Source organism: Grammomys surdaster, unplaced genomic scaffold, assembly GCF_004785775.1.
Source record: "Grammomys surdaster isolate TR1022 unplaced genomic scaffold, NIH_TR_1.0 199, whole genome shotgun sequence".
NCBI lineage: Eukaryota > Metazoa > Chordata > Mammalia > Rodentia > Muridae > Grammomys > Grammomys surdaster.
The window spans coordinates 4565434-4584520 of NW_021604644.1; the positions used below are offsets into that span (position 1 = coordinate 4565434).

General features: G+C 46.9%; 1 protein-coding gene across 2 annotated transcripts in view; it reads left to right on the forward strand.

Moving 5' to 3' along the window:
• Pax5 (paired box 5) overlaps positions 1-19087 on the forward strand; it is a 177284-nt gene that overhangs the window by 60719 nt on the left and 97478 nt on the right. For both annotated transcript variants that reach the window (XM_028770224.1, XM_028770225.1), the window contains exon 6: positions 4202-4377. In XM_028770224.1, the coding sequence (XP_028626057.1) occupies positions 4202-4377 (176 nt within the window). The remainder of the gene's footprint in view (positions 1-4201; positions 4378-19087) is intronic.

Consider the following 19087-nt stretch of genomic DNA (forward strand, 5'->3'; position numbering starts at 1 on the left):
ATCCTTCTGTGCCTTGTTTTACTACATGGCTACATTGTATCCTTCTGCGCCTTGCTTTATAGGCACTGTCAGCCTGTAATCACACATTTACTAGTTTGATCACTGAAGTGGGCTCGTCCTATCTAGAGTGCATCCCTCATCCCTGTATCTTCTCTTCTTGTTTGCATTTTAGAAATTTAATTTGGGACCTAGAGAGATGGCTCAGTGGTTGAGAGCACACATTGCTCTCGAAGAGGACCCAGGTTTAATTCCCAGCACCCATATCCACTGGTTCACAACCATCCGTAACTACAGCTCCAGGGGATCCAAGGTCCCCGGCCTCTGTGGGTACCTACATGTACGTGCACATACCCCCACATAGATATATATGCATAGTTGAAAGCAAAATCATTTAAAAAGTTTAATATTCTCTTGTACAGAGTAACATTTTAGATATTTATTAAATTGAATATATAATTATGTGTTTAGGAGTATCCTAAGTCTTTTTGTTATTGTTCATTATTTAGGTATTTTTTTTTAATAGGATCTTGCTTGGTAGCCCAGGCTGGCATGGAACTCTCAATCCTTTTGCCTCTGCCTCCTGAGTTCTAGGATTGCAGTTATATGTCATCACATCTAGCAATCCCAGGACTTCTCAAGGAACTGCCTCTTACTTCTGTCCCCACTAAGCAAGCGTGTGCTGGGGTGAGAACAGAGAAAGAGTGATTTGTATCAGGGCTGATGCCTGCACGGGCTGATTCTTAGCAGCTCACAGCCCCAGCTGGTAGCATCAGGGTCACCATGGCAGCTTGAGTTCCCTTGAGTGAAGTCCATCAGGCCAGTACTGACTTAGAGAAAGTCATGGCTGGACAAGGCCAGTCCTTTTCCTGAGAGACTCTGCAGAGGTGGGTTCAGGTCCTATCTAGGCTGCTGGAACCTGTAGAGTATGCAGCGTTCTCATAGGATCCAAGACCCAGTGTACATAACTTGAGTTGGCTCCAGGCTCTGAGCCCTCACTTTGTGCTGGGCCCTACTTAGTGACCAGTGACATGATCTGCAGGGATCCAGAGTCAAGCCACCCTCTCTGAAATTTCTCAGTGGAGATAAGGCTCTACCCTTCCAGGGCTCTCAGCTGAGAGAGCCTGGTTAGCTGGGAAGCCTCCAGACAAGGCAGAGTTGGTCCATCTCTGGGAACAACCAGTAGGACAGAGAGTGGAGACCTTGGTGGCAGTTGGGAAGCTGGTTTCATTTGGAGTTTGTTGACTATCTGAGAGGCAGGGATGGGAAATTTAGCTGAAGTAGGCAGGTAGAAAGCAGTCTCTTAAAAAATTGGTATGATGTCCATGGCAGCAAGAAACTTGATGGGTGCTCTGGAGTGCAAGGTCACTGTGGCAGAAGTGGGTGTCACAGAATGACTGGGCAGAGAGGTCACTGAGTGGGAGCAAGCTGAGCATCTACCTATGTGAGCATGTGTGTGTATGTGTGTGTGTGAGCATGTGTGTGTGTTCATATGTGCGCATGCATGTAGTACACCTAGATACATTGGACCCCTGATAATAAGGTTGTCTGGTGGGTGCTGACCAGCACAAGTACATCACTGGGCAGCAAGCTCTTACATCGGCTGTCCTTGGTGACTGTATAGAAATGGTCTCCAAGGGATGGGCCATGATGAAAGAAGGGGTGCTAGGAATGACATCCTGTGGGCAAGATCAGGTACCTGGCTTGTTGGAGACCAGTGTTCTTGAAAAAGGAGGAACACAGGTTTTACACTGGGGACATTATTCAGAGAGACCTGATAGGCCTCTGTTTTCTCAGTTAGTTTGTAAGTCTCCCTTAAAGGTCCTTCCTGTAGAACATGCAGTGCTCTGGGCCTGTCAGCCTCCTTGGGGACCCTGAAAGGCCAGCACTCAGGTAAACACCCAAAGCTGGTGTCTGTTCAGATCTCAGGCTCTGTAGACAGATCCGTTGGAGTGAGGCCCAGGGATACAATATCCCAGAGCGCAGACTCCTTGGTTTAGCCTCATTCCTCACATGAGTGGGGTTTTGACATGACAGTGATATCTAGGACAGTGTGTGCTTCTTGTGATAAGCCTGGGATATGTGGCCTCTCTCAGTAGGAAAGCTGACCCTTGGTGGTACTCTCATGGAGTCCAACAGAACAAGCAGGAACCCCACCTGGGCCAGGTTCCCATAGCCTCCCCTCAGCCTGCAGGGACAAGTGTCCTAGAGAACCCTGGGCAACAATGAGCCCCTGAGGTCATTTCCTTGCAGAAAAATCTCCGCTCTCAAGCTTGCTTTCATTCTGAACAGGTCAAACCCAAGACACGCAAACCCAAGACACACAAACCCGAGACAAATAAACCCGAGACACACAAATTCAAGACACAAAAACCCAAGACACAAAAACCCAAGACACGCAAACCCAAGACACGCAAACCCGAGACACGCAAACCCGAGACACACAAACCCAAGAAACACAGTTCACTAGTTTTTCAAATTAATAATTCATTGTATTTTCTTTGAAATACAAAAAGCACTGCCAGAGATAGACACGGTGAGTAGCCAGTGTGGCAGAATACTTTCCTTCTTTTTTTTTTTAGATTTATTTGTTTACTTTTATGTATATAAGTACACTGCCACTGTCTTCAGACACACCAGAAGAAGGCATCAGGTCCCATTATAGATGGTTGTGAACCACCATGTGGTTGCTGGGAATTAAACTCAGGATCTCTAGAACAACAGCTCATACTTTTAACCGCTGAGCCTCCAGCCCCTAGAATATTTTCTTAACCTACACTTCTGAATAGGCAAAACTTTCAAGTTCTGAAACCAAACACAGCTGTTTCACATGTACCTTCATATCCTGCTCATTATACACAGTTTTCCTATTGAATTTTACTTATAGAAAATAAGACATTACACAGTAGACACAGATTCTGGACATCAGTAAGACACACCAAGCCATCTCTTCTTCTCTTTTTACACAAACACCATGAACTACTCTCAGCACTTGTGCCTCGCTTTCCCCTCCTACTGCCAGGGATTGGGAAGGTGTTACATTGGTTGGTTATTTGGTTCCCTTCCTTTTCTCGGCTGCAAAGTTTTCCACTGTCCAAGCAATGCCACAGTCTGGTTAGTCCATTCTTTATGAACAAACAGGTTGTTTCCAGTCTTTTGTTCCAAGAACTATGTGCATCTATCACTTTCCATATATACTAGCTAGCTATAAAATATACTCCCAGAAGTCAGTCACCCAAGGATAGTGCACTTGTGATTTTGATAGGCTTTTGTCAAGCCATCTAGCACAGGTTTGTGACTACCTTCCTAGAACACTGCGTTACAGACTGGTCACAATGGTGATGACAAATGTCTAGGGTGAGGACATCAACAAAGGAGGAATAGGAGGGGTGATGACACCTATGACTAAGCTCCTGAGTCATCCTGAGCACAAATCCTTGGGCAAAGAAACAGTTTCATTCCTCTAGGCCTGGAATTTTCATCTGTGGAGCAGGGAAAGGAGTAATATCCTGAATTAGTTCCTTTCTTGGTTTCTGTAATGAAATTCCTCAGGGTAAGTAGCTTTATAAAGAAGCTTATCCAGCTCAGGGTTCTGAAAGTTCAAACCTGTGGTGCTGGCCTAACCTTGGTAAAGACTTGTGTAAGTGTGCCCACACTTGTGTGAAAGAGAGAAAGGAAGAGAGAAAGAGGAAGAGAAAAAGGAGGAGGAAGAAGAGGAAGGGGAAGAAGTGGAAGAGGAAGAAGAAGAGGGAGAGGAGGGAAGGAGGAAGAAGAGGAGGAAGAATAGACATCACCAGGAAGCCAGGGTAAAGGGAGGGACTAATCTTGTAACCTCCTCCACTAAATCTCTGCCCTTAAAGGTTCCACCACCTGTAAGCAATCACTGAGTACCAGGCTCTAACACATAAGCACTAGGGGCACAAATATAAACCGCAGCACATACCTGGGGGCTCACTGTGAAAAGTAAAGGAATAACATAACAAAAGGCCTTTGCACAGTGCCTGGCATACATTATGGGAGGCTGGCTCTGCAGTTACCAGCAGGCAACACTGTCTGGGCAGCTCCTTATCCAAATCCTTGTCAGGGCCAGGCAGCTGGGCTGGAGGCTCTGTCAGACCCCCTTCCCAGTCTCAGGGGTCTAGCCTTCTCTCCTTTGGTGACAGAATAGCCTCCACTTACCCTTTCTTTCTAATGCTCATCAAAGGTATTCAGGAGTCTCCAGTGCCGAATGGCCACTCACTTCCAGGCCGGGACTTCCTCCGAAAGCAGATGCGGGGAGACCTGTTCACGCAGCAGCAGCTGGAGGTGCTGGACCGCGTGTTTGAGAGACAGCACTACTCAGACATCTTCACCACCACGGAACCCATCAAACCAGAGCAGGTATGCCTGTGATTCTTGCCTACCCCGCCTGCTGCCCCAGTGCAGACCTGGGCCAGTCTGCTGGACGCGGAGGCATCTGGCATGGTGAGGGACAGCTTCTTTGCAGAGTGAGCTTTTCACTGATTTTGGCCAAACTTGTCTGGGCAGAACATCCCGTAAGGCCAGGAGGACTTTCTCGGGGGCTCTGAGGCATCTTGCCCTGGTATCTCTGTTTCTGGAGCTACCCACAGAGGCATGTGACTCCCCTGGCTGCTCTGCCACTAACTAGCTGTGTGCCTTCCAAGGGCTTTTTAGATAAGGTTGTATGTGATGACCTTCTGGGTCACTCCATGTGGTTTTGTCATCTGGTTAGTCAGGAACATGACCTAAATATATAGAATCACTCCATGGCTTGGGACTCACTGCCTTGGAGTACAGAACAATTCCCATGATGCTTGCCCTATGCTTGGCATCACAGGACTGATTGCAGGTGGATAGCCTAGATATGACATGAGCCATCAGAGGGCCCTGCTCTGACAGGTAAGTCTGCCACTAGCTGGCCCTAGCACCTGAGAGCCTGAAGGAACCTCTCGACACCATGAATGCGAGCAAGACCTCCAGAGTCACCTCAGGGAGTCTTTCTGTCATCGTGCTCTCTGGGAACCATGGGAACTTTTATAGATCATTTAGCCAGTTTGTTTTTAGATAGGGAAACTGAGGCTCAGAGAGACAAAGCAACTTGCCTAAGGCTGCCCAGCAAGTATTCACTTAACCAATGTTGACAGTTGTCTAGTATGAGTAAGGCATAGAATCAGACACTATGTGTCCATCAGTGAACAGAAAGGCTTGGACTTGCCCTGGGAAATCTATAGGTGTGTATAGATGAATCATAGCTTGGTGCTGGGGAGACGTCTAAGGTCCTCTGAGAACCCAAAGCAGAGACTGAGCTAGCTTGGAGGCAGCCGTGATAAACAACAATAAGGGATGTGGGTGTGGAGGAATGCACCTGGCAGAGCAAACAGCGAGTGCCAAGGCCCTGAGGTGTAAGGAAGAGAGCAGGCATGGACCGATGCAGTGTGTCTGGGATTCAGGACACAGGGTGGGAGGTGATGCTGGAGAGTCTCCAGAGACAAGTCTGGTCTTATGGACTGTGAGAGGAGGATGCTCATTCTCTTACAAGTTAAAAGACATCTCCCCAGCAAGTGCACTGGCCATAGGCACTGGGCAGAGCTGAGTCCATTCCAGAGCCTGGGTTTGGGGGAGAAGACCGACTTCTATCACAAGCAGCTGCGTTGACCCTTGAATCTTTCTGAGAGATGGTAAAAGCCACATTCCATTCAAGCTGTGTGATGGTCCAGTCATGAGGGACCAAGGGAGAGGGCTCAGGGCTCTGCACCTACTCTGGCTTTCCCACTCAAGGTTGCCAGCATCTCCATTAAGCCAGTATGAATGAAACACAGACGCTGAGTCTCAGCAAGTCCCTCTGTGTTTCATGGGAATCTCCCAGAAGCCCTGAAGATGTGCTCCACTTTATTCACTTAAATGGCAGGGAAGATGGACCCAAGATCAGGTGTTCACTGAGAGGCATCCCAGAGCTGTCCAGGCACCCCCTCCCCCCACCATCTACTGCAGTGCTCGCTTGTCCAACACTTTTCCTGCACATGGGCCGTGGGCTCAGCACAGTGACAGGCTTAGAAGGGACAGAGGCTTGAACTCAGTATCATCTCTGTCAGTACCTTCATAAAATGGTATGACATGAACTCAGGAGTCACAGAAAAACGAGAAAGTTCCCTGGGTAGTGTGGAGTACTGGCCAGGGGAGGAGGTCTTAGCTCTGGAGTGTGTACTGAGAGCTACAGTGTTGAGGAGGGAATGTTGCCTGGGATCCCAAGGACAGGCATAAGGGCTCAGGTGGAGATGAGGCCTGACAGGGAGGAGGCCTGGGCTGCAGGCTCTGGGGAGATTGTTCTATGGTGCCCTTCAGAACGCTGTGGCCTGGTGCAGGCCTGTCTGTGAGTTCTGAGGCAGGTCTAGCAAGGCAGGATAATGACTGACTCAGTGTTTTCTGGTTAATCTGCTTCACCTCTCGGTGGCATGCTGTAATGAGGAGAGATGGAGGGTGAGGCTGTGAGGCCGCCCTGCACACATGCAGGCACTGGACTATGAATGACATACCCTCGTGCCCTGTTCCGCATCACTATGGACAAATGGCTTGAGCAAGGGGCTGCTGGTGGGGAAGGCATGTGCATCAAGGGTATGCATTCCCCGAGTCCCCTCCTGCTCACTGTCCTCTGACTGACTGTTCACAGTCCCTGCCTGCAACCCTTGGGACTCCCCAGAGTGGTATGCTAGTGATGCTAAGAAGTGGGACTCTGGAAAGAGACTGGCCACTTTATCCATTTGCCAGCAAGTCAGCCCCCGAGTGTGTCTCTGTGGCTTAGTGGCCTGGCCCAGGGCTTGATTTCACTGGATGATATGATGGGACATAAAGAGGATCCACTGGGGACCCTTGATTTGAGACCTGCCTCTGCTCTGGTGAGCACATCACTTTTTTCTGGACTTCAGTTTTTTTATTTATGTAACCATGACGGACAATGATAGCAACTGCATCCACCTAACGGCAATGGGGGGTATCCTCACCTAACCACCAACAGCGGGGGGAGGGGGAGATATCCTCACCTAACCACAACATCGGGAATCCTCATCTAACTGCAACAGCGGGTGGGGCGGGTGTTATCCTCACCTAACGGCAGGGGTATCCCTACCTAACAACAGGGGTATCCCAACCTAACAGCAGGGGTATCCTCACTTAACAGCAGGGATACCCCGTCTAACAGCAGAGGTATTCCCATCTACACACAATAACATTCAGCTCTCCAAGTACTTAGTGAAGCCCACAGTGGCCCTTCCGTTAAATGTCCTCTAAGCAAGCTGGGGTAACCTCATACCTCTGCGTCCCTGTATATGGATCTGAGCTTTAAAATAGACTGCATACACATTTTCAGGCTTAGAATTGTTGAGGCCACAGAGCTGGAGTCTGACTTCAGGCTCTTCTCTGACCTCAGGTTGTGTAAGATGGTGTCACAGGTCTTTGTGTTTCTGGGGTTCTGGGATCAGTCCTTGGATTGGCTACATTTCTGCCCAGCATTCCTCGGATAGTCATGTGTTTTTCAGGACGTACATGGGCCCAGACTGGTCACCTACCCAATTCCTGGGGAAAACATCACCAGATCAGGAGCAGGCTGGTCCTGAGGGTACTTCTGTGAACTTGTTTTGCTTAGTTCTGACTCAGGCCATAGAGAACTCAGAAACCCCTTTGCCTTGGTGGAAGGGGTTAACGAGACCCACTCTGGGGCAACGAAACACTTCCTTCTCGAAATGGTTATTGAAAAAGCAATTCTGTTTTCCCTATGTGAGGAGTGGATAAAAATCAACCTACCGGAGCAGAAGAGGTGTGTGTGTGTGGGGGGAACTGCTTGTGTGTGTGTGTGTGTGCATGTGCGTGCACGTGCACATGTGCATGCACCTGTGTGCCTATGTACATGCACATGTGTGTTCAGCAGGAATCTGCTTCAGTAAAACTCAAGTTGATGCTGACTGTCACTGTGGTGGGTGATGGCTCTGGCAGACTGGGTCCCTCCTCCGGCCACTGAGAGGACGCAGCCGATTGCAGCCTGCCGTATTTACCCTCAGCAGACTATTAACCAACACCAGGCTATTAATCTGGCTTTTGAGCCTTCACTAAAGCCCATAAAAGCTCACAGTTGTCAAATGGAGTTCATTTTAATTTCCTTTCAATCACAGTAAATTATTCAGGTGATAAATCAGCTGGAGCAGCCTCCTGGCTGTAATAGAAACCCTAATTCCTGGCTAATTATCCAGCCCATTGCTGCCAACAGATCAATACAGGCCGCAAAATGGAACAGGCCCAGGGCCCTCCCTCCCATTGGGCCAGAGACAGAGAGACAGCTGGGGAAGGGGGCCGTGCTGCTGACCTCCTAGGAAGTTCAAAGGTCATAGGGGGTTAAATCAGGAGATGGCCTGTTCCTTGTCTAACAGGAAGCCACCAGAAGCACCCCCTGCTCTCCTAAGCAGATTTGCCCACTGCATGGTGACTCTTCTCTAGACCAGCAGGTGGAGGTTTGCCTGGTCCTATGAGCATGCTGTCCGTGGGAAAGGGCTGGTTTGTTGGCATTGCCCAACAACACTGATCTTGTTCTTCAGGGTCAGACTCAGCAGCTACCAGGAATCAGATAGAGGTCTGAGCACTGTGGGGGAAGGTGAGGTTCTGGTTTCAGGGGGCTCCTTTTTCTCCCTGGTAGACGTCGGTCCTGCCATGAGGAGATAGAGGAGGGTGAGGAGGATAAGAAGAGGGGTATGCCAGGCAAGATGAGCAGAAAGGTTCCTGAAGGAGATGCCCTTGGGGATGTCTGGAGGGCTGGGGAACTGGGCCTGTGGAGATGGTACCATCGTCTGGAGAGAATATTGCCGGCAGCTGGGACAGCATGAGTAAAGGTCTGAAGGAAGCACCAGCATGGAGCTGGAATATCATCTGAGTGACAGGCAGTCAGGGACTCCCATTCCAGAAGGATGGAATCCAGAGCTGGGGACATTGGATGAAGCTTTGGAATCACAAATCCCAAAGAGCCTGTGTGCTGTGGCCTGGACGATGCTCCCTCCTAGGCTCTTCACTGGGACCTCTTGCCTCTTGCCCTATCCCTGCCGTGGCCATTGAATCTTTTCCTGCAGCCCATCCCCACACAGGAACTGCCATGTGAGGATTTCTCCCTGGTCTGTCTTTTACAGGACCTTTCACAGTCCCATGTTCCTTTGCTTGCCCATAAGAAGCTCTTGCTCTGGCTAGGCCTCACCCCCCTGCACTGCGAGGATTAGGCTGCTTCTATGTCAGGAGGATTGCTAAGCATGTCTCTCAGGATGGCATGTGCATGCGTGTGAGTATGCACCCGTGTGTGGACCCCAGGAACTTGTCATCAGCAAGTGCTTGGTGACAGGTACCACAATTACGACTACCTTCTCAATATTCACTCTCTAAGCTGGTGATCACTGCTCCCTGCGTGGAGCATCCGCCTGCACCGCCTGTCCATGTTCACCTGGTCTGGGCCAAGCAGACTCTTGCCTACTCTTGTGAGTCAACCATGGCTCCATAAACTCACACCTTCTTGTCTCCTGCTTGAACACAGAATTCTCAGAGTATTTGTTGTGGGAAATATTAAATGATGCAATTCACGCTACACCGGCAGGTCCCGGCAGGCTGGCCAGCCAGGCACTGGTGGGCATGGCCGGCCTGTTCTCATCTCGTGGAGCCTCTCCGACTCAGAGCTCTGAAATCTCTCCACTAAGTTCCCACAGGCTGGTTACTATCACACCAACCCCCCCCTTCAAAACTTCCACGGCCTTTTGGGGTGCACTTCTTGCAAACCCATGTTTTGCTGCCGTGCCTTTCTCTCTGAAAACCAGTTGAGCTGCCGTGTGAAAGAAAACACCACACAAACTTAGTTCAGAATCAATGGTAACTCAATCACAATCACTGGGCACAGCAACTAGAATCCTAATCTTGTAAAGTGTATTAAATCTAAATCTTCCTGTGGTGAATCCTGGCGGATCCGCCATCTAAACTGGGGACCACTTGTCTAAACTGGGGACCACTTGTAGCTACATCTTGTCCTGCTGCTGTCCCTGTCCCAAAAGCCCGTATCTCTCTCCTGTCTCTTCTCTTCCTCTCTCCAACCTGGTTTCTTTATTCATTAGAAGAGTCACACGAAGTCCAGAGTATGTGAGTCACTCCTCGTCCCAGACAGCCCCTCTTAGAGAAGCTGAATTAATATCAAAATACAAACAGCACCAGGGCTATCCACCACAAGTATTAACTATTATTGTAGTGTCATGGCCAGTGTGTGCTCACTGTTCACCATCTGCCCTGCCAGATTCAGCAAAGAGCCATACTTGACACATCTTCCTACCAGGTCACGAGAATCTCTATCACTCCTCTGTGTGGAGATCCAGTGAAATGGTACAATGTCTTAGTAAGGTAGCACGGCAAGCCCAGACAAGATCAGAAGTAAATCATCCTTGGAAGGGAGCTACAAGAGGGTGGCAGGACAGAAGTGAGCAGAGATCTTACTTCCCAGCATGAGTAAAAGAGAGTACAGGACACCCCCCACACACACACACATGGAAGCACACACACACACACACAGATGCATACACACATACACAGATGTACACACACATACACAGATGCACACACACATAAACAGATGCACACAAGCACATGGATAGACACACACACAGAAGCACATACATAGACACACACATACACAGATGCACACAGAGATGCACACACACACACACAGATGTGCACACAGATGCACACACACACACAGATGTGCACACAGATGCACACACATACACTGTTTCATTTGAATGTCTTCTTGTCTGTGGAATGAGATGGTGATGTGGAGTGTTTAGTAACTCTTGCTTTCTAGATCCCCAGAGGTACCGTGGGTTACCCATTCTAGACCCCCAGAAGTACCCTAGGTCACCTCCCCTCTTATCGTTCAATCATTCTAATCTCTACGAGACCCAAGTGTGAAAATGACCTGGGCTCTAGGGCCTCAGTCTCCTTAGCATGGCTGTCTAGAGACTGCACTGGAAATACTCACTTGTTCCTTGGAAGCTTTGAAAACATTTCCTAAACCACTGGGCATCTTTATCTCCCTGTGGATCAACACAAGGGTGGATCCTCCATCACTGCTTCTGTTTTGTGAAGCAAGGACATTCTTGGGGGATGACCAAGTGAGGTGTTATGGTACAAAGGCACAGGGTCCTGCCTAGCCTTTAGTGATGGTTTTGGGCTGGCCTCTTGGGCCATGGTTTCTGCATCTGTGGTGCTGAATTGGACTGGGTCATCCTTGTGATTCATTTAAGCTCTAGCATTCCGTAAGGTATAAGATTAATCGGGATCCATCTCTTATTTTTTATCTTGACATGTTTACATCTTCCCCCTTCTGTCTATTTTACCCTTCCTTGATGACAGGCAGAGTTTGTGTCTGTGGGGTTTAAGATTACAAGCGAATTGTCACAGAGCTGCCTGTGCTTTGCCAGGTTGTTCTCTCGTTCATTTATTCATTCATTCATCCAAGAAATTTCACAGACATGCCGTGTCAGTGACATGGACCACCTGTGCTATGGTGTGCGGCATAAAGAAATAAACGGCCAACACAGTCTGAGCTGCTGTGTGGGAACTGACCTGGGGAGAGCTGTTTCCCCTCAAACTATGATGAGCAAGATTTGCAATTTAAAGAAGAGAGAAGGTCTGGGGACGAAGTTCAGCTGATAAAGTGCTTGCTTAGCTTGCACAAACCCCTTCATTCAGTTCCTGTACCATAACAATCTTGGTACAGTAGTTCCTAGAATCCCAGCACGTCAGAGGTAGAGGTAGGGGGATCAGAAGTTTGGGTATCCTTGGCTACATGGTAAGTCTGAGACATCCTGGGCTCTATGAAACCCCAGCTCAAAGAATGAAATAACAAATTAAAAAGGTCAGAGGAACCTGTCATTCTTGTCCAACTGCTTGCTTGTTCAATACTTTTGAAGCCATGCTGGAAGTTTGGCTTAAGAAACTTAGTATTCACAAAGCTCTTCAAAACTAAGAACAAACCTTTCCTGGTTTGCAAATTATTATTATTATTATTATTATTATTATTATTACACAGATTTGATTGTTACTGAGGTTGGATCCACTTCAGGTTCCTTCCCATTTCAAATGACTGATGTGCTGTGCCAAGAACAACAGTAAAATGCTTTTGCTGTGTCTAAGTTTAGGAAACAGGTAAATCCTCAGGGGCTGAAGCTAAGAAAGGGCTCAGAGCCAGAGCTCCTAGAGCTAGTGCTAATGTCCTGATGGCCGAGGATGCCTGGCCTGGGTCATTTCTAGTGAACAGGGGTTAGAGTTTGCTGCAGATTTTGGCAGAGCCTGGTCTATGTGATTTGGGGGTTGAAACCAGTAAGCTGGCAAACTGTCTAATGGCTGGAAGGCCCACACTGTCTCCAAAAAGAGCCACGGGCCAGGCTCACTCTTATCTTGAGAGAAGCTGACTGCATGGTACTCAGAGTAGAATAAAAGTTTCCAATAAGAAGTTGAAACTTCAAAGCAGTGCTATATCTAGGTGGTTTCTCGTGTCATAGTTTGCATAAGAAATTGGAGTAGGAATTTATACTAACTGAATTATGCCAGTGAAATCCTGGAGATGCCTCAGAAAAGCACATCAAAACACTCTCATCTTGACCTTTCTACAATCCAGTGTGCACCTCATGCCTACAGAATAAGCCACAGCTACTAAAAATGATCTCACAATTTAAAAGTTGTAAACCTTGCAAGATAACGAGAGTGAGCCAACGGACAGCCGAAGAATCCAAATCTAAGAACCTAAGATGACAGACAATTGAAAGAAACTATACAGGGGCTGAAGTGAATACAGAATCATCCTTAAGACTGGACCTCGGACCGAAGTCCCATTTGCTGCATCCCTAGTGCTTTGACTGTGCACTTCAGAACCTTCTTCTGTGTGACATGCCGGAGACTGAACCCTTGGACCTTGGGTGCAAACATTGTACTTCTGAGGGATAACCCCAACCCCTCATGTGCATATTTCAACAACAACAAAAATGGGCAAGAGGAAGCAAAGCAAGAAGAGAGAAAGCAGGCATCACAAGAGGAAGTACACACAGCACAGATTTTGGACACGTTAGAGAATTTAGGTATAATTGATATGTTAATTGACCGAGTGGCAGCACGCCAAAATGAGGGCAATACAAATTATGGGAAGACTCGAAGGAAACACTGGAAATAAAAGGGAACGGAAATCAGGAACACCTCAGGCAGGCTCGTCAATAGACTGGACAAAGCTCAGCAAAGAATAACAAAGCTTGAAAATACATCATCAGGAAGCTCCCAAACTGACATGCAGAGAGAGGGGAAAATACAAAAAATACTCTGGACTGTGGAGAAATGTCAAACCGACATGCAGAGAGGGGAAAGACAAAAAAAAAATTCCGGACTGTGGAGAAGTGTGAAGAGGAGCTGTGTATATTTAGTGGGAATGTGAGAGGAGAAAATGAATAGATATTTGAAACAGAAAAGGCCAAGTATTTGCCAAAGCGAGTAACAAGAGCCTAGCTTACAGATGCAGGGATCTCAGAGAGCCCCAGCCATGACACCCAGAGATCTGTGTGGAGACATATCCAGTCGAATGTCAGATGATCAAAGACAAAATCACAAAAGAGATGAGAAAATAGAACCCCACCATATCTTTGGGTATGGTGATGTCTTTAGTCAAAGTACTCAGATCTCTACGAGTTTGAGTTCAGTTTGAGCTGTAGAGAGAGACCCTGTCTCAAACAAACAAACAAACAAGTAAAATTGAAATCAAAACCCACCATGTTATTAGAGGAAAGAAGTCAAGAATTATAGTGGTTTTTTTTTTGTCAGAAACTATGCAAACAGAGAATGGTGCTTGATGTTTAATCTACCAAAAGATTAAGGGTGTGCCTCCTCATAAGCCAGCTGCTCTCCAGTGGATGGCCCCCGCCCAGGAGCAGAAGTGCATAGGCAGCACAAATTGGAGTTAATGGGATATTAAAAACAAAACAAAACATAAAAGGATATGATGTTGATGGGGTAGGGAGGAAGGGGTGGATCTAGGAGGCGTTATGAGGAAGAGTAGGGCTTAATATAATCAAAATACATTTTAAGAAATTTTCAAAGAATTAATAAAAACATCATTGAAGGGGTTGGTGAGACGGCGTGGAGGTGAAGAGCACCTGGTTACTCTTACACCCACATGGTGGCTCACAACTGTCTGTAAAGATAGTTCCGGGGGAGTTCTGATGTCCTCTCATGACCTCCATAGGCATAGATTGTGTACATATGATGTACACAACGCAGGGAAAATACTCATACACATTCAATAAAGTCAGTAAATCTAAAAACATTAGAAAGGGAACATCAGAAAGAATGAATGAGAAGATGAAATTAAAAACTATGTTTTTTTATTATTCTTAGCTGGTCTAAAACCATGAGTATACATTAACAGTAGTAACATTAGGTGGGAGGGACTAATATAAACAGAGACAGCAGTGTCCTGGGGCAGGAGGAAGTGGGAAGTATACTAACAATGAAGAGAAAGAAGGCCATTTTGGAGGTAGACTTAGCCATATAAACATGTATTATGAATTCCAAGGAGAGTACTGTGCTTTGTAAAACTTTATAAAAAGTATAACTGAGGTGCTGGGCAGTGGTGGCGCACACCTTTAATCCCAGCACTTGGGAGGCAGAGGCAGGTAGATTTCTGAGTTCAAGGCCAGCCTGGTCTGCAGAGTGAGTTCCAGGACAGCCAGGGCTACACAGAGAAACCCTGTCTCGAAAAACAAAACAAAAAAAATTAAAAAGTATAACTGAAATGTTAACAAGAGAAATAAAGGTGGGATCATGGAAGAAGGAGTAAAGTGGGGTGGGGGAGGGGGAAGAATGAAGCAGAGACTGCACAATAGAGAGCTGTGAAGAGTAGACATTAATCCAGTTCTGTTAGACTCACCCAGGGTAAGTGGTCTGAGTGTATCCATTGAAGGATGGCAAAGGCAGAGTGTTTAAGAAAAGTCAGGTGACTCTACTTATACTGCCTCCAAGAACATAAAACACAGAAAGAGAGGTTTAAGAAGTCATGGACGAATTAAGAATAATCTAAATTCAGTAAATTATATTGACTGTTAAAAACATGGCTAGTTTTTGGGGATTTATAAACAAGTAGGAAAAGAGAGAGTCATGGCAGACAGTCCTGACAGGGGGTGATTTAGGTTACAGCATGCCAAGCCCCCATCTTGTCCAGGTAGAGGGCAGACATGTGGGGAGTGTAGGATGTGGTGGAGGTAAATTGAGGATTCCCAGTAATACATGTCATTGGGTGTGACAGAATGCATGGCTTCAAAGCAGAGGACACACAGAGAGAGAGACAGAGACTTCTCAGGAAGTTCAACGGAAGGCAGGAGAGGAGAAAAGGACACAAGGGAAACGCAACACAATCCAAACGCTGGTGGTCATAGGGATAAAACTATATGACAGTATTCAAGATAAGAATTCCAGATAATAAGATATGTAAAATAACCAAAGCATACAAACATACTGTGTACAGAAAACCATGTAAGGCAGGATGGAACAGAAAGAGTGTCAGTAATCAGAGATACTATATAGAGATAGTGTCTATGCCATATAGACACCATAGACCCATCAGTGCTAACCAAAAAAGTCACCTGATAATATCAACACCAGAGGAGAGAGATTCTTAGGTCCCAAACCTCCTCAAAGACAAAGGGGTCGTTGTTTATGATAACAAAAACAATTCCTAGGAAGACGTCAGAACAATCTGAAATTCTACACTCAGCCTCAGAGTCTCAAAGTATCAGAAGTAAAAATTACAAGTTAACAATCCCATGATATCTCGTGAAGATTTTAACAAGGGCTCATGCTGACAAAAGGCAGCAGGTGTTTGTAAGATCTGGCAACTTAGTGAAGGAGCTTTAGTGAGCAGCTCACACCAACACAAAGTAGCAGAATCACAGGCTCTAGAAACACAGGGAAGATTGGGAAGAGAGAGGGAACTTACAGGACCGATCACTTTGCAGGGACAGCAAGTCTGAGCAATTCCAGTAGCTCCCCCAGAGACTGTGTTCTCTGATCACAGAGCAGTGAAATTAAAAATGCATAGTCCATGGGGCTGGAGAGATGGCTCAGCAGTTAAAAGCACTGGCTGTTCTTCCAGGGGACCAGGGTTCGATTCCCTGCACCCACATGGCAGCTCACAACTGTCTGTAACTCCTGATTCAGGGGACCCAACACCCTCACACAGACACACATGCAGGAAAAACATCAATTCACATAAAATAAAAATAAATAAACCATTTTTAAAAATTATGCACAGTCCAAAGAAAATATATTTGAATAAAACAAGTTCCAGTGCCAAGATTCAATGGGTAAAGATGTTTAAAGCTTGGTGACCTGAATTGCATTCTGGGTACTTTTCTACATGGTGGAAGAACAGAACTAATTTCTCCAAGTTTTTCTATGATTTCCATCTGTGTCATGACACTCAATACTCACACATGCACATGTGCACACAGACACTGACACACAGACACACACAGATACACACACACAGAGTAAATGTAATTACCTTATGGTTTTGAAAGGCAATAACAAAAGAAGTCATGTCTTCCTTGTACTTGTGAGAATCCTAGCTTAGTTTTTCTTAATAAATCTACATTTTATTTTTTCAAAACAACAACAAAAACAAACCCAGAAACATTCAAGATAGATTTGCTGGGGATTGGAGGGGGGCAGGGGAGACCATGTGTCAAAAAATTGAAATCCTGGGCAAAACCCACAAAAGATGAGAGTATCTAGCCATGCACCTCCCCCACAGCTGAGCAGTGAAGCCAAAGCAGTTCCTAGAGGGGACCTTGACCTAGAAAACATTTGTAAAATCCATTTGTCTGTTTCCCTGCATGTTTCCCTTCTGTTTGCACTATGTATGTGAAGCGCCCCCCAGAGGCTAGGAGAAGGTATCATATTCCCCAGAACTGGAGTTACAGATGGTTGTGAGCCACCCTGTGTGTGCTGGAAACAAACCCTGGTTTTGCTGCTATACCTGTTGGTGCTCTTAACTGCTGAACCATCTCTACAGCCTCCAGATGTGTATGTTTTTAAAGGTAAAAGTCTAATGATTACATTATCAACTCAGAAATAAAAGGCAAGACAGAAGGAACACAATGAATTGCAAAAAATCCAAATAGTAAGTCAATAATAAACAAAACTGAAGGGCTGTCTTCCTGCACCTCGCCTAACCTTCTGCTACACAATGCCAGTGTTGACAGCCTCTCACACCTCCCAAACCTACCTCCACCTTGTCAGTCAAAGAACTGGAGCTGTCTGGTCAGAGAAAAGAAAACCCAGTAGTGACTGAGGCTATAGTCTGACTCAGGAGTGGCAGAGCCAGGGTCTGAGGAGAAATTAGGGGGAAGCAACTCCTATCTTTCATCATGGGGAAAAGATGGATTTGTTAGTTGTTCCTCTGTTCTAGACTGAGGACCAACAGCCTACTTCAGCCTGGTGTTCATGCATTTGAGATGAACCTGCAAGTCCTGGGGTACCTGAGGAGACTGGCAGGATTGTCATTTTAGGCTGTCATTTAGGACAGACAGTGGTCTCTGGGCTCCCAGCAGAGAGTGGGTCTCCAGGAGAAGAGCAGAAAAGAAAGGTAAGGAGTCAGGATATCCACAAACGAGCTCAGGACTTGAGGTATTGGAGGTGGATCAGGTCTGCATGGCAGACTAAGGTCCTGCCCGTGTCCAGGAGGCTGAGGTGTGCGGCTCTAGAGCAGTGGTTCAGGGAAGTCAGGGGCAGGTGAGCCCGGAGTGTGAGCTCTGGAGAAAGCTGGAGCTGTCAGGTGTGTGAGTGGTGTGGAAGATTGCCATGGGCAGGTGAGTGAAGACCTAAGGAGATGCTATAGAGACAGCGATGTGTAGTAGCAGAAGCTTAGTTGAGGCACAGAGGAGGAAGGAGCCTGCAGATCCCAGCCTTGTTCAGATAGCCTTGGAGACAAAAGGGAGGCCTGCCTTCCATTGGAGAGGGTATCAGGGACCTGACAACAACGTTGTAATCTGTTACATTGGTTGTGAGCTTCCTGGAAGAGTGACAGGCTTACTTGCAGGGTCTGTGGGAACCTCTTGCTCTTCCGTTTGATCACTGATTTGATCACTTCCTGGCAAGAATTCCTTTTTCTACCTTCATGGATAAAGGTATTTAAACATACTCAAAGTATCAATGCTTTGGCCTCAATTTCTCCTATCTAACACAGGGACAATAACAAAACCTTTGTCACAGGGCCAGATTGATGAATATCTTTGTCACAGGAGCTTAGCAGGACTCTAGATCTTAGAGTACAGGTCTAGGTCCTAGAGTCCAGGAAAGGGCACAGGAAATCCCATTGGCAGGGCAGGGTGGGGCAGGATCCGGTTTGCATCAGGGGGTTAGAGTGCATAGAACTGGGGTGGAGGGGAGCGCTGGACCAGAGGTGCCATGTTCCTGCAGTGGCAGAGCCTTTGTGCTGTTGAGTGGCTTGAATTTTCCCCTCCCCAGACTTCCTCTGCTTTCACCGGCTGCAGATTACACAGGCAAATGAACTCAGACTTCTAGAGGAGATCCCGTTAAAGCCATCAAAATAACAATTTGTATCACTTTTAGGACTCCTGCCGGAGGAACTAAGAAACCTTTGTAGTAAATTATTAACTCTGGTTGGACACAAGGAGTTCTGCAAACAAGCTCATTCCTGCTTTCTTTTTGGAGAAAGGACAGGACAGGAGTCGGTTTTCCTCAAAGGGAGGGAGAAGGTGTTACAAACTCAGACAAGGGATTCTGAGAGACCAGCCCAGAGGGCTTGGATTATCCCTCCTGGTGGAAGGGAGAGAGCATGTTCGCAGAGACATTTGTCACTGTCACTCATACTCAGACTGTACTACTTGCTACTCGGCAGGGCTCCGACGAAAAGCTCTGGATCAGCCTGGTATTGGAATCTAACCCTGCATTCAGGAGACACTCGGGTGTTCCTGATCCATAGTTTGATGCCCTCAGAGAATGTCTGAACGATACAGTCCAGGCT